This window comes from Mesoplodon mirus, assembly GCF_964341445.2.
Source record: "Mesoplodon mirus genome assembly, chromosome: 10".
Lineage (NCBI taxonomy): Eukaryota > Metazoa > Chordata > Mammalia > Artiodactyla > Ziphiidae > Mesoplodon > Mesoplodon mirus.
In genome coordinates this window covers 7752366-7773428 of record NC_138986.1, presented here as the reverse complement: position 1 = coordinate 7773428, position 21063 = coordinate 7752366, and the positions used below count along the sequence as shown (strand labels likewise).

General features: G+C 46.6%; 2 protein-coding genes across 3 annotated transcripts in view; one reads left to right on the top strand and one right to left on the bottom strand.

Annotated features, from left to right (window-relative positions):
- Nucleotides 1-19963, top strand: part of LOC309811034 (solute carrier family 22 member 1) — a 33822-nt gene extending 13859 nt beyond the window's left edge. Inside the window, exons 5-11 of one of the 2 annotated variants that reach the window (XM_082633510.1) lie at nt 1146-1260; nt 1497-1603; nt 5131-5345; nt 8737-8845; nt 15873-15985; nt 17165-17264; nt 19771-19963. In XM_082633510.1, the coding sequence (XP_082489636.1) occupies nt 1146-1260; nt 1497-1603; nt 5131-5345; nt 8737-8845; nt 15873-15985; nt 17165-17264; nt 19771-19879 (868 nt within the window). In that variant the 3' untranslated portion in view covers nt 19880-19963. Of the gene's footprint in view, nt 1-1145; nt 1261-1496; nt 1604-5130; nt 5346-8736; nt 8846-10317; nt 10875-15872; nt 15986-17164; nt 17265-19770 lie in introns of those variants that run through there. The other variant, XM_082633511.1, reaches the window with a different exon arrangement.
- LOC309811040 (large ribosomal subunit protein eL42-like) lies at nt 10954-11347 on the bottom strand. Its single transcript, XM_082633524.1, has one exon. The coding sequence runs from the start codon at nt 11320-11322 to the stop codon at nt 11002-11004; it is 321 nt and encodes a 106-aa protein (XP_082489650.1). The 5' UTR covers nt 11323-11347; the 3' UTR covers nt 10954-11001.
- Nucleotides 19964-21063: the final 1100 nt, after the last annotated feature.

The following is a 21063-nucleotide window of genomic DNA, read 5'->3' as shown; positions in this document are numbered from 1 at the left end:
GCGGCTTACAGCCATCTGTGCCGTTTGGGGAGTTCTGTCACATTCCCCCGGGGCGCTGCCCTCAAACAGAGCTTCTTTCAGCTCGCGTCCCCAAGATAGAGGCTGGGATGCTACGAGTCAGACAGAGGGCACCGAGTCCCAAAGGAGGCATCCGCTGTCTGTCGAGTGGATGAAGGGATGAAGTGATCTTTGGGGAGTGTGCACATTGAACCGTTATGAACAAAACCCGTTCAAGTGAGCTGTTAATCTTAGTAGCTGTCAGCCCTTGGCAGGGTGAAGGGAGGGGCACCTAGACAGCTGAGTTTTTATTGTGGGAGAGGGAAGCGGGGGTCGGTGGGGGGGGAGGTGCGTGGTAGCAGAGAGGCTTGTGGAGAGAACAGTCGCGTCCATGCAGCTTTTGTCACTGTTTTGCTGAGGGCAGATCTTATCCGTGGGAGGCATCGAGTCCGCCCAGTTTCTCAAGACTGCGGCTCTAAGTACACTCCCGTTCAGGAAGAGCCTGCGCCCTCCTTGTCATGTGAAACAAGGGGCCCTCCAGTGACGGGACCCCCTGGCTGAGTCCCGATGGCCGGGCTGGGTGAGACTATACCTGTGTGTTTTCAGATAAGTAGAGATTCCCAGTCTTTGACTTTATATCATCCTTGTCCCATTTGAAATAGACACCATGGTGTACCTGATGCTAAAGAAAAGTGACTATAGTTTATTTTGTTTTGGAAATATTTTGAGACATGTTCCACAGGCCCTGTCTTACAAGGAGGCATCTGCTGTATCGCAAGGGGTGGGGCGTGTGGAGCATCTATTACGTGTGAGAGAGTTCCTGGGGTGGGGAGAAGGGCTGCTGGCTTCCAGGAGAGAATGGGACCCCCGCCCCACCGGATGAAGGCTACATAGGAAGCGATGGTTCTCTTCTGGTCCGTAAATCTTAGCAGGTGGCAGTAAGAGCACGAGTGACTCACAGAGCTCCCGTGTGGGCTCTCTGGGCCAGCACACAGTGGCCCCAGATCCTCGTCCACCAGACGCTTGAGGAATTACAGTCCCAGCGTGAGGAGGGCAGGCTGGTCTGAGCAGCAGCTTCGCTCTGATCGGGGCTTAACATCAGATGAGCTCTGCAGAAAATGAGACGTAGTGATGATCTGTGTCCACAGGTTTGTGCCCGAGTCTCCTCGATGGCTGTTATCGCAAAAGAGAAACGCTCAAGCAGTAAAGATAATGGACCACATAGCCCGAAAGAATGGGAAATTGCCTCCAGCTGATCTAAAGGTGACAAACTAGCAGAGGGTTTCTCCTGTCCCTGAACTTTGGGCTGCATTTATGACTTAGAGCATGCCTGTGGGGCTGCCTTGGGAGGCAAGAGGGCACTGGTGACATTTGGGGTGATGGGTGTGGGGGCCAGCCATGTGAGGACCGACCTCGGGGCGGGGGCCGGGAAAGGGGCCCTGATGGTGTTTCCTGCTCACGGCAGCTTGGATGCAGCTGATGGCCTGACTCCTTCCTAGATGCTGACTCTCAAAGAGGATGTCACTGAAAAGCTGAGCCCCTCGTTTGTAGACCTGTTCCGCACGCCACGCCTGAGGAAGCACACCTTCATCCTGATGTACCTGTGGTAAGGGGCCTTTCTGACGCCTGTCCCCAGATGGAACTGGTGGGCTTACCTACATACCCAGGTACAAGTTAAAGACAGTGGAACAACTCAGGTGGAAAAAGAGAAGCATGAAAAGGAATTTCCAGATGGTTTTCCAGTGGTCAGAGAGCCCTTAAAAAGACACCTGATGTCTCCCTTGAGGATTGCATAGTAGAGGCAGGGCCTCATTTTAGTAAGAAGAAATTCTTCCATAAGAAAGGTCAACAGTAAGCTGCACGGAGGGTTCTCAAGGTTGCCTCAAATCCCGCACGTCTCGTCTTTGGGGAGTAGCCAAGTCTTGACATAGCGTCAGAAGGTGGATGAGATGTCAGTGGCTCTTGGTGCTTTCAAGGAGGAAGAGCCCTTCCTCGCATCTAAGACCTTTATAGACCCCGATGAGAGTATCAGTGCTTTTTTTCACCCCCGCATTAGGAAACTCACATCCACATCCAGATTCACCCATGTACGCCCGGCACACCCCCAGGGCTGCGTCCACCTCCCAGGTAGCTACCTGGAGATGGGGCCCCCACCCTCTTTCCTCAAGGGGTGCTGGGTCAGTTCCCGACATCAGGGCTTTCTCCTCAGCACGAGGGAGGTTATTCAGTTACTCCCCGAATACCTGGGCTGAGTAGCTGGACCCTGGGCTTCCCTTCCACTGGAGTCGCTCTGCTGCCCTGCACTTGTTTGCCCTTCCGTGAAATAAGGGTTCCAACTAAGAGGGCAGCCCCTGGCACCCTCAGTAAATATTTGCTGAAGGTTGAATGAATGACCACTGTTCCACAGAATCCACCCCAAGTTCTTTAGATGCCAGGCTAACCTGACCCTGTCCTGGCAGCCCTGGTCACTGTGTCTCTGGGCAGGCCCAGGAGTCCTGTGCCCGCTACGTGATGGGCCTCTGCAAACACCCCAGGTGCCTGGTGCGTTTCTCAAGATGCTCAGTATTCGACTCAGCAATGTCTCTTCGGTGTGGAGGCCCGGGACTCTGCAGATAGGAAGGCTTACTCCCCTCCTATATGACTGCACGGCCCATTCCCACTCCTGTCAACGTGGCGGTTTTGTCCCCTCTGCTGTCTTACACCCCTCCACGCAATCCTTGGGCAGATTCTGCTCTGTCTTGAAAATATACTGAGACTCTGCCATTCCTCGTCACCTGCACTCTCGGGTCCCCGTTGGAGTGTCGGATCTCTCGTCCGTGTCGTTGCAGCAGCCTCCTCACTGGTGGTCTGCCCCCACTCCTGTCCCCCCAGGAACTGCTCACAAAGCAGGCAAAGGGCACGGACCGGGTCACCCCCTCGTCCACGTCCTCACTGGCTTCCTAGTCCACCGAGAAGGAAACCAGATTCCCTCCTACAAGGCCTCACGCGCTCTGGCCCCTGGACTCCTTCTCCTGCTGTCCACCGCCCCCCCCATCCAGTCCATTCATCACAGCATCTTGGGAGGCGTGCCCATCACTTCCTGGCTGTGTGACTGTCAGGAAGCTTCGTGATCTCTGTGACTCAGTTTCCTCATCAGCCAGTGGATGTCATGATAGGACCTACTCACAGGCCTGTTGGAAGAATTAATGAGATAATATGTATAAAGGGCTTACACCTGACCACTACAAATTGCTGTTTGTGTTTTAATATGTGCATGCAATTCATGGGTCCTGCCAAAAGATGGCAGCCCTGCACATTTGTTAACTGTTGCTAGTTTTTTGTTTGTTTTTTTGGGGGTCTTTTTGGACAGAAAACTCAGGGTTCTCCATTCCTTTCTCTTGGATCAGTCTCTTTATGGGTTAAAGGTGACCGTTCCCATTTAACCGGCTAAGCTAACCAGCATGGAGGACCCTACTGGGCTCACCTTAACTCACTGAGTTCCTGCCAGTGCCTTCCTTCTTGTATTTTTTTTTCTAATTTACATTTTAAAAAATATTTATTTATTCGGCTGCGTCGGGTCTTAGTTGTGGCACACAGGATCTCTGTTACAGCATGCAGGATGAGTGAGCTCGGTAGCTGTGGCGCGTGGGCTTAGCTGCCCCGCAACATGTGGGATCCCAGTTCCCCGATCAGGGATCGAACCTGTGTCCTCTGCATTGGAAGCCGGATTCTTAACCACTGCACCACCAGGGAAGTCCTCTTCTTGTATTCTTGACCCTTTGGTTCAACCAGGAATAACTTAGGACTAGAAACAAAAGCATCCCACACTACTCTGGGTGCAGCTTTATAAAACCATGGGGTATAGGAATGAGAAACATACGCTGTGATCTCAGCTTTGGAGCTGATGGGCAATTGGCATTTCTATAAGAAAATAATTTCTTATCCACCTAAATCTCTTCTCACAGTGTAAATACAGTCGGCCCTCCATATCTGCAGGTTTTGCATCTGGGGATTCAACCAAATGCAGATCAAAAATATCTGAAAAAAATTCCAGAAAGTCCCCAAAAGCCAAACTTGAATTTGCTGCATGCTAGCAGCTATTTACATAGCATTTACATTATATTAGGTATAATAGTTATTTAGAGATGATTTCAAGTATACGGGAGTATGTGCATAAGTTCTATGCAAATACTACGCCAATTTATACAAGGGTCTTGAGCATCCTTGGATTTTGGTATCCTGGGGGCTCCTGGAACCAATCCCCAAAGGATAGTGAGGAACAACTGTACCAATAGAATCATTCAATGTTCCAAAATTATGTAGTCTGACCAAAAGTGACACATGGGACTCTCTAAATTTTCCCCTGAGTGGGAGTGACTGTGCTGGTCCCCATCGGTCTGTGTGCCATTTTCTGTAACACTGCTATTCTTTCCTCGAATATGGATGAAGGGGTCGTGCAGCGGGATATGAGGTAAAAAGAGTAAGAGAATAATGCCTGTTAAAGACGGTGTGATGTGTGCGGGGAGGCCCACTGTGGAGGTGGAAAGACTCGGCCGGCTTCTCCACCCGGTTGTGCTCGGGATCCTTGCCCTTGGAAAGACAACAATGACAGCGGTAAAATCTCATCTTCACTGAGTGCCCACTATGTGCCCGGAACTATACTGAGCACTTTTTGTCCACTACCTCAATGAATTCTCAAGACAACCCAAATTCACAGCTGAAGGAATTGAGGCACAGAGAGGTTAGTTCACTTACTTAAGACCACACAGCTCATACAACAGTCTGATTCCTGAAACGGCTCACTCACCACTGCTTCTCCTGCCCTTCCCCTTGGAGGCCGTTGGAGCATCTGATGAGGTAGGGCACATGCAGTGGTCAGAGCAGGGCCAGCACCCAGGTGCGCAGTAAACAGTAGCTACCATTGTTTGCCATTTCTCGAAAACGTGAACCTATCCTGTAAGTCACACCCTCACATAAACTGTGAAAGGAGGGTCTCATCGAGGGCCCCTTTCTTGATTTTGATCCCCCTCTTCTCATATTGCTCTAGAACATTCTACACCCAGCTCGCAGTGTCCTTTATCCTCCCAGCCAGAATCCTAAATCTCCCCTCCTCTGAGGAGCTTGCCTTTGACCCGGCCTCTCCTCCCTGCTCAGGTTCACCAGCTCCGTACTCTACCAGGGCCTCATCATGCACATGGGCGTCACCGGCGGGAACCTCTATCTGGATTTCTTCTACTCGGCTCTGGTCGAATTCCCGGCAGCCTTCATCATCCTCATCACCATCGAGCGCTTCGGCCGCCTCTACCCGCTGGCTGGGTCCAATCTGGTGGTGGGGGCAGCCTGCTTCCTCATGATCTTTATCTCACACGGTGAGTGGTCCACTTTCATCATCTTCCGGGTCATTGAATTGTGGGAATAATGTGTTAATTCTTTCATAAGCCTCTGGAACAGACACAAAGACAAGGCATTACCTGAGTCTAGAATCATTTTTTAAAACATTTACATTGAGGTATAACATTCGTACAATGAGCCCATTATAAGTGTTCAAGCTAGTGAATTTTTACATGTGTGTAACCCTGGGCACCACGACCTACAAAAAGATAAAGAACATTGCCAACATCTCGGAAGGTTTCCTCACCCTCCTTGACCATCAGTATTCACCACCCCTGCATGGGTCACCACTACCCTGGTCTCTGCCACTGCAGATTAATGTTGACTGTTCATGAACTGCATACAAACGGAACCATACCACGTGTACTCTGTACGGCCTCACTTCATTTGCTCATCCTTACGTCCACAAGGTTCGTCCACGTTGTCACGAGAGTGAAGTTTGTACTTTTTCCTTATCGTGAAGCATCCCAGTGTATGAATACCCCACTATATATCCACGCCACTGTTGATTGACAGCTGTGTGGCCTCCAGTGTCTGCCTATTGGGATTAAGGCTGCAGTGAACATTCGGGCACATCTTTTCGTGGACAGTCATTTCCCTTGCTGCGAGGGGGACGTATGTTAGTTTTAGTAGATATAGCCAGACAGCTTTCCATATGGTTGGACCAATTCACACTCCCACCGCGATGCATGAGCATTCCCATGGTTGCACATCCTCACCAATGCTTGGTATTGCTAGTCTTTCTAACACCAGTCATTTTGGTACCTGTGTGCTTTACTCCATAATTCTTAGCAATCCAAGATAAGCCAAAGCAGAATCATTTGGGTGGTTTTAATTTAAGTACATAAATTGCCTTTCTCATCTGTTACTTTTGGAAATGTTAAAAAAAATACGAAGGCAGATTTGCTATTCTCTCAGTTTTTATTGCTTGTGCTCTGAGCTCATTGGTTTGAGTCGTTTTGGCAGGATTTTGGATAGGATATTATGGGAAACATCCTGTAAAATCTGTATTCTCAAGAAGCAGGTTCTATAGATCAGGCTGGAAATTTAAAGAGATGGAAAAACGTAACTCAAGTTTCTTTCTCCCTCCTTTGGTGAAGAGAGAACGAAGAAGACACGAAAAGAGGTAGAGTGCATCTGAAATCGATTTTACCCATTTTCTCTCCATCTCCCTTTTTCTGGGATCCTGGTAAAATGGCATGAATGGGAAGATTTTTATTTGTATTTTTATTTTTTAGTAACAGCATGGAGTGCTGAGAGGGAGCCTGAGGTCTGAGACTGTTTATCACCTCAGGGATAAACCTTAGGTGATGCCTAAGCGGAGAGGGAGCTCAGGCATCACCCCCTCTGTCCTGCACCCCCCAGGACCCTCCTCCCGGTGCCCACCCTCTCCACTTGCCCCCATTTAGTCCCCATCACATTAGAAGATAAGCCTTCACTGCCACCACGACCTCCCCACAAGGAAATATTTCAATTACCTTCTATGCACTTGATGTAGCAGGCGTCTCGGCCCTAGGATCTCAGATGTGAGCAAAGCAGAGAAAGTTTCTGTTTTGTGGAGCTTATGTTCTAGATGAAAAAGAGAAGGAGGAAGAGGGACGGGGTGATAATTCTTTATCTGGTGGTCACAGGTGGCCTTAGGAAACCTGAATGAAGTGGGGACGAGCCATGTAAACATCCTCGGAAGGAGCTTTCCAGTCAGGGGAACAGCAAGAGCGAGGACCCCATGGATGGGGAGAGCTGGGCATTGGAGGAGGAACAGCTGGACCCTTGTGACTAGGGCTGGGCAGGCAGGGGCGAGGACAGCCAGAGTGAGGTCAGGGGTTAGCAGGAGATGCCAGCGTGGATCTTATCCCGATCATGGAAGGAAACCACCTGGCTCTGCAAAGGGCAGCCATGTGGCAGGACTGTGGTTCTAACTGGGCCCTCTGGCTGCTGAGGAGAGTGGCCCGGGCCCTGGCAAAGGCAGGGCAGTTCTCTGAGGGCAGGGATGCTGTGCATGTCCAGTAGAGCATCTTGCCAAATCGATCGAAGGCCACAGAATTTGTGACAAGGGCCCCCCTCTAGATATCTTAGTGAATTCCTTTATCTTCTCTCTTTTGGGAGCTGGGAGGTGTGGTCCCTAACTAAAGGCTTGGCTTGGGTTCTCCACCAGGTGGAGGGCAGCCAAAACCTGGAGAGACTATGCTGGCCCTGGGCCATCTCGGTCCTAGGGCCACCGGGTCTGCTGTCCTGGGAGCCTCATGCTGGCGGAGTGAAGGAAGCATGCCTTCCATGAGTAGCCGGCTCATGGGGACAAGGGTCAAGATGACACGCTGTCTGTGACCCCAGAGGTTTTGTTGGTGAACTGGCCTGTCTCAGGAGTCACTGGTGGTTTAGGGTTCGGGTAAACACCTACCAACCAGGTGAAGTGGATGATGGTGCCAAATGCTCTGATGGCTCCCCAGGAAGGAGAGGGCTTCCTGTACCTTCAGCTAATCAAGAACCGAGAGCAGTCTGCTGGGAGGAGACGAGGGTTCACTTTCCTCATATTCTCAGACTGTTCTGAAAGGTGTTTGGGTTAAAAAATGTGTTGGGAAATGAGCGCTAGACTGAGGATGAGAAATCTGCTCTACCAGCTCCAGGACTTCTGCCCGAGAGAACCATGCTGTTGAGGACCTATTACGTCTCAGGCACCGTGCCAGCAACCACACTATCCACGGTAATTAAAAAGCCAACACTTATGGAGTGGGCACGGTGCACATCTGACACGCATTATCTCTAAATCTCACAACAACCTATAAGCTGGGTAAAATTATTCCCATTTTACAACTGAGGAGACTGAAGCATGAAGAAGTAAATCGTGAACTTCCCTGGTGGCACAGGGTGGCGCAGTGGTTAAGAATCCGCCTGCCAGTGCAGGGGACATGGGTTCAAGCCCTGGTCCAGGAAGATCCCACATGCCGTGGAGCAACTAAGCCCGTGCGCCACAACTGCTGAACCTGCGCTCTAGAGCCCGTGAGCCACAACTACTGAGCCCGTGCGCCACAACTACCCAACACAGCCAAAATATAAATTAATTAATTAATTTTTTAAAAAAAGAAGAAGAAGTAAAGCGTTTGCCAGGTCCCACCGCTGACGGGAGGCCGAGCTGAGATTCGAAAAGCACATTCGTCCCTCTGCCCCGCGGGGCCTCCCCTCATGCGTCATCATCAAGTCCCGAAACCTTTCAGGACTCAGTTTACGTATCCACAATGGAGGGGTCAGATAAGACAGTCTTTCCGGCCCTTCCAGCTCTGAAGTCCAAGGTTCCAATCATGGCTTCTCCCAGCAACTCCATGGTCACAGTCCTCACTTGCTCTCCACGCCCTCTGTGTGTTTCTTCTCCAGATCTGCACTGGTTGAATATCGTGGTAGCTTGTGTTGGCCGAATGGGAATCACCCTCGCGTTCCAGATGGTGTGCCTGGTGAATGCTGAGTTGTACCCTACGTTCCTCAGGTGAGTGCACGGTGGTGCGGGCTGGGTGGCCGCTGGCACAGCTGTGGGCCAGCCAGGCTCGGTGAGGACCATCCGCCAAGATGCCCCAAGGGTGGATTGTTTGACATTGAGATGGGGGCTGGGCATCAAAGGCAGGGACCTCTCCTAATCTGGTAGAGAAGGTGAAATGCACAGGTTCAGTGGACTAAGGGTCGCATCGTGCCCTGTACGGAGGGCAAGCGCAAGAGGAAAGGTGTCTGGCACAGAGGAGAGAGCCCTGGGCGGCGTGTGGGAGGCTGAGGTGCAGCCCTGTCCTTAGCGCCGACCAGCTGTCTAAACTTCTGCAGCTCCACTGACAGCACTGGACATAACTTGCTTAAGAGCAGTTCATATTTGTGCAGTGACATACAGAGCATTGCCAGACATGGGCTGCAGGTCATCCTATAATATCACTGTGATCCCCATTTTACATGTGAGAAAGCTGAGGTTTACAAAGAGAAAGAGGCCTTCCAAGAGTCACACAGCTAGAAAGTGGCAGGGCCCAGACAAGAACCCACTTCCTTTCTTTCTCTCCCTCTCCCTCCCTTCCTTCCTTCCCCCCTTTCTTCCCTCCTTTCTCTCTCTCTTTCTTTCATTGAAGGATAGTTGATTTACAACATTGTGTTAATTTCTGCTGTACAACCAAGTGATTCAGTTATGCATAATATATATATATATATTCTTTTTCATATTCTTTTCCATTATAGTTTATCCCAGGATATTGAATAGAGTTCCCTGTGCTCTACAGTAGGACCTTGTTGTTTATCCATTCTATGTATAATAGTTTGCATCTGCTAATCCCAAACTCCCAGTCTATCCTTCCCCCACCCCCTCACCCTCTTGGCAACCAAGAACCGGCTTCTTTCTGACCTTGAAGCTGATGCTTTTCCCATGATGACTCTGTAAACATAGCAACAGGCCTAGATGACTCATTGTTTAAGGTCAGGTTTGTTGAGGTAGAATTTTCTTAGAGCAAAATTCCCCCTAAAAGGTACAGTTTGATTAGTGTTGATTATATTCGTTTCATCACCATCACAGTCAATGTAATATAGAGACATTTCCATCACCTCCAAATGCTTCCTCATATCCCTTTGTGGTCCATCTTCTCCCCTCCCACCTCCAGTACCTGGCAACCACTGGTCTGGTTTCTCTCCCTGTGGTTTTGCCTCTTCTGGAATGTTACGTAAATGAAATAACATAGCGTGTAGCCTATTGTGTTTGGCTTCTTTCACTTGGCATCATGGGACCCATCCATGCTGTGACGTGTATCGGTGCTTCATTCCTTCTTATTGCTGAGCAGTGTCCCGTGTGTGGAAAACGTGCCACAATGTGTTTGTCCATTTCCCAGCTCATGGAGCTTTGGGCTCTTTCCAGATTGGGGTAATTACGATACAGCTGCCAATAAGAATTCACATACAGGTCTTTGAGTGGACATATGTCTTCATTTCTCTTAGGTAAAAACTTAGGAGTGATTAATTACATGGGACTGAGTGAACGGATGAGGATGATTATAATTTTTGTGACTTTCTGTTTGAATAAAAACAAAATCCCACAAGGACTCAGAGGCAAAAAATAAACTAATCAATTTTCACTGCAAAGTAAAGGAGCGGTTACAGTGGAGGATTCCTGGACTGAACGTCAATATTATGACATAGTGTGAGTGTGTTTCGTGTTTGGTAATTGCAATCATTGCTGCTTTGGTTGTGGTCATCCATTTACAATGCTTGGTGTCAGTCTATTTATCTCTTGTAAAAATAAAATACAGTGTGTGTGTGTGAAAAACAAATAAGTAGAATAGCAAAAAAAAAACTTAGGAGTGGGTCACATGGTGGATGTGAGTTTAAATTCATGAGAAACTGTCGAATGTTTTTCAAGGTGGCCGCAGCATTTTCTGTTCCACCAGCTGCGCGTGAGAGAGCGGGTCGTTCTGCATCCCCATCAGTCCTGGGTATCGCCAGCTTTTAAAAAAATAAGTAATTCTTGGAAATGGTGGTATTATTGTGACTTTTTTTTCCCCAAGGAGAATTTTATGGATGACACTCGTTTATTTCCCTTCCAAAATAAATAAACAATTGAAACTAAACGAAGTAAACAATCTCAAATTTTTATTGTCTTCATAACAAAACAGAATATGAAGCTCAGAACTGGATCACTTGGCCCTTTCTCTTCTTATCGCCTCCCAGCTCAGAATGCTTGCGTCTCTTAATAGCCAGCATTCTCTTAGATCTGCAGTTCAGCTCAACACATTCAAGCCTCAGCACAATCTTCTTTGTAGTTTTAGCCTTTTTCTGGAAAATCGGCTTAGGCTGCCCACCATAGCCACTCTGCTTCCTGTCATACCGCCGCTTTCCCTGGGCATACGGAGAATCCTTGCCCTTCTTGTACTGTGTCACTTTGTGGGGTTGGTGCTTGCCACACTTCTTACAGAAAGTCCGGCACGTTTTAGGAACATTCATCATGTTTGCGAGAGCGCTATCGGCATGGAAACAGCTATTATTGTGACTTTGAATTACATTGTCCTAATTACTAATAATGTTGAGCGTCTTTGCATGGACTTGTTGTCATCTGTATCTTAGAAGACGTGGTTTAAATGAAGAGCATTTTTTTTTTTTTTTTTTTTTTTGCGGTACGCGGGCCTCCCACTGTTGTGGCTTCTCCCGTTGGGGAGCACAGGCTCCGGACGTGCGGGCTCAGTGGCCATGGCCACGGGCCCAGCCGCTCCGTGGCATGTGGGATCTTCCCGGACCGGGGCACGAACCCGTGTCCCCTGCATCGGCAGGCGGACTCTCAACCACTGCGCCACCAGGGAATCCCCAAATGAAGAGCATTTTTATTGTAAAAGTAATTAACCACTTTATCTAAACCTTTAATTCTGATCTTTGTTAGCATTTGGCAGATTTCCTTAAACTCGTTTTTCCTCCGTATAAATTGTTTCTTCTCCCCATGTCATCAGACCAGTGAAGTCTAAGAAATATTCCAGCTGCTCCTCCCCCTCTTACAGTGGGACAGCTCTCAGAACCCCTCCCTAAGCCAGAAGACACAAACGTGACGCTGATTCACTTTTTCCTCTCTCCTGCCCGTCCCTTCGTGAAAAGGCCCTCTCTCATGTTCTCATCTGGAAAAGGTTGCTTGGAATGAGTACAAAGAGACGAAGACAAATGAAAGAGAAAAACCTACATCTGGCAGTTCTGAGCCGAGTCTAAAATAGCCGGGCCAAAGAATTCCATTGTCATGGCCACCGGACCCAGGGGACTGACTCAGAATGTAAACTGCCAAGGGTACTGAATGCCTGGCCCTGGGTGGAGGAAGGCCAAGTGACGTGTCCTCAAGGAGCCCTTGACTGTTTGTGCAGAGAGTCAGTTTGATGAGGATTCTCAGTAATTAGGAAGGGAAGCCAGATGTTCAGAAAAAACTTACACTTGATCCACACACACCACACACAAAAGTAAGACAGTCATGAAAGTTTCGATATTTTCAATCAATTGAATCAAATTGAAATTGGAAAAAAGGGATTATTACTTTACAGACACTTCAAGTGCAAACAGGTTCTAGTTAAACCATTTTGACCCTGCTTCTTATTCACAGGAGGCTTTAGAGTTGAACAGCATCCTCCTTCTGACTGTCTGCAACATATATTGTCAAGAACATTCTTTTGGCATCAATATGCTCTGCCTTGTATTGAAAATCATCCTCCTATTTTTACCTCATCACTATATTATGAGCTCCTTGAAAGCAGGAGCTACATATCATACCTCTCTGTACCTCCTGAAACTGTTCTATAGCTATACTAACCAGTCACCTGGTGCTTGTAGAATGAACGAATGAAGTATCACAGATATATGAATTTTATTTTTTATTTATTTATTTTTGCGGTATGCAGGCCTTTCACTGTTGTGGCCTCTCCTGTTGCGGAGCACAGGCTCCGGACATGCAGGCTCAGCGGCCATGGCTCACAGGCCCAGCCGCTCCGCGGCATGTGGGATCTTCCCAGACCGGGGCACGAACCTGTGTCCTCTGCATTGGCAGGCGGACTCTCAACCACTGCGCCACCAGGGAAGCCCACAGATATATGAATTTTAAAGAAGGGGATAGTTCTTCACTTCCTCTAGCTTCTGTGTGCTTATCAAATTTTTTCTCTCTTTTTAAGACTTATTTTCTTAAAATTGTAAAAAAGTAATGGTGTCTTTTTTCCCTCCTCTTGGAAATCACACTAACGCTATTAGAAGAATGAGAAACAGAAGAAAAAAAAATGCAAGTGTCATTTTTGAAACTAGGATGACCCTGAAAGACAATAGTGAAGATGAAGGGCTGCCTAATGCAGTGCGTCTAAGAGGGTCTGGAAGACTCCAGGGAAGCTCACTGTGACAACAAACTTGAGACAAGGCCAGTGGTTTTCCAAAGTAGGAAGTGTACATTGAAGGGTCTAACCCACAAGCCCTTGTTGCAATAAGAGTGAGGATGCAGGGCTGGGGGCATGTGCTTCCTCCCCCGGATGTTGTGTGGCTAGAGATGAGGCAGGGAGGGCAAGGCTGTGGGATAACATTCAGGAACCTTTGAGGGAGCAGTGTGCTGTGAGGTGGGGTGGAAGAGAAGACCCTGCAGGGTGAGAAGTCCTGTACTGTCAGCCCCTGTAGACTAGGGATAAGAGAGGCCAAACCATCTCATCACAGACCACCCTGGTCAGAAAGAAAATTTCTAGTAGCCTAGAACATGCCCCTCCCCGAAAATCCTTCTAAAATAGCTGATACAGAAAGAAATCATAGTACTGAAAGAAGAAGAATAAATTAAAAAGTAACTTGCCCAGGAGCTATACAAATACATCATGAGATGAAAGGGGGAAAGGAAGAGGAAAAGCAAATGGCAAATGAAGAAAATGCACAGGGAAAAATATTGTCAGAAAGCAAATGAAAAGTGTGGCCAAATATACTACAACTAAATGCAAAATATTAATGAATCAATCATCTCTATAAGATAAGAGTGTAAGGCTTCCCTGGTGGCGCAGTGGTTGAGAGTCTGCCTGCCGATGCAGGGGACCTGGGTTCGCGCCCCGGTCTGGGAAGATCCCACATGCCGCAGAGCGGCTGGGCCCGTGAGCCATGGCTGCTGAGCCTGTGCGTCCAGAACCTGTGCTCTGCAACGGGAGAGGCCACAACAGTGAGAGGCCCGCGTACTGCAAAAAAAATACAAAAAAAAAAGAGTGTAAAGCAGAGATGCAAGATGCAAGATGAAGATGCAAGTCTTCTTGGGAGACTATGTGATAAGATAATAGATGAAGTCAGCTCAGGCTAAAAAAAAACAAAAAGAAAAATTACAATATTTGACAAATGAAAACTACTTTGAAAGCAGTACAAAGGAGAACTGATATAGTAAAGGAAAGGCAAGACAGGCCTAAGAATTGCAAAATAAGATTGAAATAAGCAGAGTTTAAAAGGCTTAGAGATCATGTTTAAACATATGTTCCCAAGAAGATAATTGAAATAATGAAACAAAAGAACTTCAAGAAAAAAATAAAACTTGAAGAAAATGTCTGAAAATAAAAGAATGCTTGGATTTATAATTTGAAGTGGCATGCCATGTAACAGAACAAACTGACCCAGAACACACACACACAACATCAAGAAAGGCACATCACAAAAATCTTAAAAAGCAGTCAGAGAAAAAAGACTTCAGAAAAAGGAACAAAGATAATAAGGACAGTAGGTTTCTCATTGGAAACAACGCAAACCAGAAGATGGTAGAATGACATCTGTGATGCACTGAAAGAAAAACTGTCAACCTAGAGTTCTTGGCTCATCCAAGAATAAACTTTCAAAAAATGGATGGAAAATAAAACCTTTTTCAGATATATAAAAGCTGAACAAATTCATCACAAGCAGACCTGTACTACAAGAAATGTAGAAGTCTTTCAGAGATAAGGAAAATGATATCAGACTGGCAAAAAAAAAGACCCAACTGTATGCCAGCTACAAGAAACTAACTTTAAATTTAAGGGCAGAGATAGTTTAAAAGTAGAAGTACGGGGCTTCCCTGGTGGCGCAGTGGTTGAGAGTCCGCCTGCCGATGCAGGGGACACGGGTTCGTGCCCCAGTCCGGGAAGATCCCACATACTGCGGAGCGGCTGGGCCCGTGAGCCATGGCCGCTGAGCCTGCGCATCTGGAGCCTGTGCTCTGCAACGGGAGAGGCCACAACAGTGAGAGGCCCGTGTAACACACACACACACACACAAAAAGTAGAAGTATGGAAAAAGATATTCCATGTGAAAACTAATAAAAAAAAAAGCCAGAGTGGTGGCTATATTCATAAAAGACAGAGTAGATTTCAGAGCAAAGACTATTGTCAGGGATGAAGAGGGAGGTCATTTCAAGTAGACAGTTTCCTTACATTTCCCCTCTGGCTTTCTTTGTCCATTTCTTAATATCCTCTCTTTATCTTTCCCTGTCCCTCTATGTGAAAGGAAGAACTCTAATGACACCAACCAATTCTCCAATCTCTAAACAATTATTACAATCCAACTCTGACATTAACTACCTGGAATTAGTGCAGACTTCACAGGTTAAGGCTTAGTCCCACATGACTGCCCTTACTTTAGGTGCTAGTTGCAAGCCCTGTATTGTCCACCTACACTTCTGACCACTGGCTATAAATCAGATTCCCATGACTCCCTCCTTGAGTTCAGTAATTTACTGTAATGGCTCACAGAACTCAGGGAAGCACTTACGTTTACTGGTTTATTATAAAGGATATAAACAGCCAGATGAAGCGGTACACAGGGCAAGGTCTGGAAGGGTCCTGAACACAGGTGCTTCTATCCCTGTGGAGTTGGGGTGTGCCACCCTCTCGGCACATTATGTAGGTGTGATTGCTTAAATCATCAGTGATTAACTCCATCACCAGCCCCTCTTCCCTCCCTGGAGGTTCGGGAATGGTGTGTTTGCTTTAAAACAAGTTTACCATTTGGAAAATTGATGCACAGAAATGTCATCTTTTTTGTTCTCTGTATTTTATCAGGAACCTTGGAGTGATGGTGTGTTCCTCCCTGTGTGACTTGGGTGGGGTCATCACCCCCTTCCTGGTCTTCAGGCTGATGGAGATTTGGCACGGCTTACCACTCATTTTGTTTGGTAAGACTTCATGAAACACTTATCATTCCTTCTTTCCAGCTCAGTGTGAATACTCGGGAACTATTTGATGAGCAAATGGTATCCCCAGCGAGCGTACAGAAGGGAAGGATGGTGCCTGCTCTTTCATTGGCTCCTGGTTCACTCTGTCTTGCTTCACGGGGAAGATAAGATGCTGTTCCTAGAAGGTGGGCCAGAGGTTTATGTCCGATGGCTGAGGTCCAATAATTCATTTTATGGAATAGAATCGGAGAGAACGTTTGACACAGCCTCCTGGTTTCTTACGAATTTGACTCCCAATTTTTGTGCATTTAACATGTAATTGCTAGAGGTTTGAAGATGCTAGATTATCATCTCTGTTCTGCTTCCAGATCTTAACAATTGACAGCAGACACAAGGGGACAAATGGGAATCAAAGTTTAGTATCAGCTTTGTTACTGATTATATTGGGTTAGAGAAGGAGGAGGGGACTCTCCCACCTCTTCCCAAACCTACCACTGGGTGGAGGGCAAAACAGCTGCCCATGTAGAGAGTTGCCATGCCTGGGCCCAGGCGAACCCACGAGGGGTGACAGGGAGTGATGAGTAACAAGAGAGGCCCACACTGCCCACACACATATCACCTAGGCTCCATATCAAATGTATATATGGTAACATAATATTTATATATAGTAACTGTAATATAATGTTATAGTTTATATATAATGTATGTTATAAAGTATTATATAATTATATATTATTATATATTACAACACATTATTGTATATAATATATATTATAGTTACTGAATATAAATTATAATATATAAATTATGGTTAGTATATACAAATACTATATTATATTATGTTAAATTAATATAGTATTTTGTATATATAGTAACTAGTCAAAATTGAGTCCCATATTGTTGTTGAAGTACCTGAATCAATAAATCCCCCTAATACTTAAACATCAGTTACTGTAGAACTATATACTTATGTGGAAGTAAAACAAAGACAATATTCCCTTTTCTTACTCTGCTATTTCCCCAGTTATCCTATTGCTTTAATTTTCTAGATGTTCCCAACTTTTTAAAAGTGACCCTCACACGCGTGTTACCTAGGCATCTCTTTAGTTAGCTGTCATCATATGTAAATGGTATTGACCATGCTCTAATGGCTCCATGTGAAATCTGTCTCATCTGAAGCGGCGTTGGGGCTACTTGCCGGGGGAGTGACGCTGCTTCTTCCGGAGACCAAGGGGGTTGCTTTGCCAGAGACCATCAAGGACGCGGAGAACCTGCGGAGGTGAGCCCTGGGCGCTGGGGCAGACAGTCATCTGGTCTAAACTGTGAGATAGAATGATTTGTCTGTGATGCTGGCCACGTGGAGCACCAAGGTCCCCAGGTCACCCCCTGAGTTAACAGCTCACAGTTGGAAGCTATTTTTAAATCAATCTTCTGTCTTTTTAGCAATTGTTGGTTCAGATTCCTTAGTGACTTTCTTCACAAAGAAGAATGACTTAAAATTTTCATTCCTATGATGGGGACAAGTGCTCAATGGAGTCCCAGGTCCTACCCTTAAAGCCATAAAAAGGAAAGGAAGAAAGACAAAGCATTTGATGATGTGGTCGTTACAGGCTCGGTTCTCTGGATCCCACAGTAAGGACACAGGTGTTCCTGGGAAGTAGAGAATAGACTCCGTGGACTCATTAAGGTCTGGGTTAAGTCCAGGGGTGGTCGCCTACTTGGCCAAGTGACTTTGGGAACGTCATGGAGCCCTATAACCTTCATTTCCTCACCTGAAAAATAGCCACAATAATACTTGAGAGGGTTGCTGTGAAAGTTCAATCAGATAAAGTAGGTGATAGCGACTAATCCATTGCCTGGCACATAGTAGGTATTCAATAAAGCTTAGATTCTCTCCATTCTTCTTGCATATGGTGTGATTTCCTCAGTGACTCTCAAACTTAGTATGCAGAAGAATGCAGACTCCTGGGCCTTCTAGGTTTCTGACTTGGTAAATGAATGGAGGAACCCAGAAACCTGAACTTTTAATGACAGTCGATACCCGTTCAGGCCCTCTGTGCTTCTCGCTTCGAGGAAATCTGCATTTCTCAGAAGGGACAAACACTCTATTTTAACTGTAAACACATTTTGTAATTTCTGGCAATAAGCTTCTTTTTGGTCCCAAGTTGTAGACATACATAGCTAAGGTTGACTACCTGATTTTAAAATATTTCATTATAGGGCTTCCCTGGTGGCGCAGTGGTTGAGAGTCCGCCTGCCGATGCAGGGGACACGGGTTCGTGCCCTGGTCCGGGAAGATCCCACATGCCGCAGAGCGGCTGGGCATGTGAGCCATGGCCACTGAGCCTGCGAGTCCGGAGCCTGTGCTCCACAATGGGAGAGGCCACAACAGTGAGAGGCCCGTGTACCGCAAAAAAAAAAAAAAAAAAGAGTTTCATTATAATTTGTTAATAGGCACTTTGTCATCTTTTAAGATGTTGTGTTTATCCCTTCACTCCATCGTCATATCCATTCCTGGCCTGCCAGGTGAGGCCAGGGACTTCTGCTCTGAGCCCAACACCTCCCTGTTCACCCTGTGTTCTTGATAATGCCCTGCACAAAGTATAATCATCACTTATTTCATTATCTGTTTTCTCTGCTATCCTAATTCCATAAATAGTGGCCACAGTCTATTGCCGGAGAGATCATTTCAATGACACCTTCTTCCCTACTTTCCAGGAAACAAGGTCAGGGAATGGGAGTAGTGGTAGCTCTAGCTAACAGAGGGCTCACGTTGCGTCAGCTTCACTGAGTTTCAGATGCCTTCTCACTCCATCCTCTCAAAACATTGCGAGGCAGCTCCTGTCATTAGCATACCCATTCTACAGATGAAAGAAATAATGACAGATACCCTCAAAGTCCCCAGCTTCAAAATGGAATGTTGACTGTCAGGTGATGGAGTGAAGCAGCAACACAGCAGGTGCTCTATGCGAAGGGTTGGCAAACTCTTTCTGTTAAAGGGCCAGGGAGTAAATATTTCTGGCTTCGGGGACATTGTCTCTGTTGCTAAGTTCTGCCCTTTCGGCACGGAAGCAGCCACAGACCGTACACAAACGAATGGGTTTGTGAGTTTCAGCACAACTTTATTTATGGATGTTGAAATTTAGATTTCATCTAATTTCCAACTGTCAAGAAATAATATTTTTGATTTTCGAAAACTATTTAAAAATGTAAGAAACCGTTCTTAGCACACAGGCCATAGCAAAACAGGCAGAGAACCAGAACTGGTCACTGGCGGTCTCTGCTGACCCTTCTCTTCTTTGTCACCTGCTGTCCTTGTTCTCACCTCTTCTTTTGAGACTTATTCCTGGGTACAACTTTGCAACAGTTTCTTAATCAAGCCACTATGTATTGTATTGAATTAATTAATTAATTTTAATGAATTAATTAATTTTTAATTAATTTATTTATTTTTGGCTGCACTAGGTCTTTGTTGCTGGGCACAGGCTTTCTCTAGTTGCGGTGAGCGGGGGCTACTCTTTGTTGCGGTACGCGGGCTTCTCATTGCGGTGGCTTCTCTTGTTGTGGAGCACGGGCTGTAGGCGCACGGGCTTCGGTAGTTGTGGCACGTGGGCTCAATACTTGTGGCGCTCGGGCTTTGTTGCTCCGTGGCATGTGGAATCTTCCTGGACCAGGGCTCGAACCCGTGTCCCCTGCACTGGCAGGCAAATTCTTAACCACTGCGTCACCAAGAAAGTCCCCCATTATGTGTTTTAACTTAGATTTAAAATTTTTGATTGCTACAGGAAAACAAAGCCCAAAGAAAACAAGATTTACCTTCAGATCCAAACATCAGAATTCAACTCGCAGGCACCCGAGAGGGATGCTTCGCTGGGGACCACGTGCCAGAGCTGAGGACAGAGTCATCCTCTGAAGAAACGCCCGGAAGCCCTAAGCTTGTCCTCCTGCATGCCTGCCCCTAAGTCAATATAAGCTCTAAAGAACACTACATGTGGTTTGTTTTGTTTTATTTTCTTTGTTTTAAGTCTCTCAGAGCCCTGGCTGTCTTTTATCTACTTATCCTTTCCAGTGAGAGCTGTTGGTGGTTACTGGGTACTTAATTATCTAAATTATTTGGAAGGTCCAATAGAATTTAAATACTGTTATAAAAGAGGCCTCCGGAGCTTCCCTGGTGGCACAGTGGTTGAGAGTCCGCCTGCCGATGCAGGGGACACGGGTTCGTGCCCCGGTCCGGGAGGATCCCACATGCCGCGGAGCGGCTGGGCCCGTGAGCCATGGCCACTGAGCCTGCGCGTCCGGAGCCTGTGCTCCGCAACGGGAGAGACCACAACAGTCAGAGGCCCGCGTACCGCAAAAGAAAAAAAAAAAAAAAAAAAGCCCTCCGGAACTCGTTTCCTAGAATAAGTATTGTTTTATTCACTCTCTGAAAGAAAATGTCTCTGTATTTGTAGGTGCCTGTGTTGGCAAAAGTATTTCAACATGTAGATTTCTTGGAGGGCACTTGGTTTTTAAACATGGTGATTCCTCCAGCAAACTCTACCCCAGTCCTGCTTACACATAATGGCATAAAACACACTCCTCATCCAAAGACCAGGAGGACTGTGAGCTTTTTTAGGGAAGACGTTTCTGCCACTTACATTCTAAGAATACTTTATTCTATTTCACTCTTGCTTTTAGTTCTTGTTGGAGATACTAGAAGGTGAACTCATGCCAACTATGGAATATCACAGTAAACATAGCAAAAAGAGGAGTTCAGTTTACTGTGAGTTAGTAGTAACTGGTTCAAGGTCTGGTTCAAGAAGTGATTTCATTCCTGGAGTACACAAAATCTTTACTTAAATTTCTTTAAGTGTGAGACAAACCACAAAGACAACACACTGGGCACCCTTCATAGTACATTGGGGGAAAAGAGATTCTAATGTGAATTGGAGGCACGATCAAAGACCTGTGGTCATTTTATAAACACTTACGGCCAGATTGGCTAAGCCAGGGGATGGCCTCAGGGACATGAGATCTCCGGATTCTGTCCTGGATGGCATCTGACCTTCCCTTGAGAAGGGGCGTGGGCTACTTGGAAA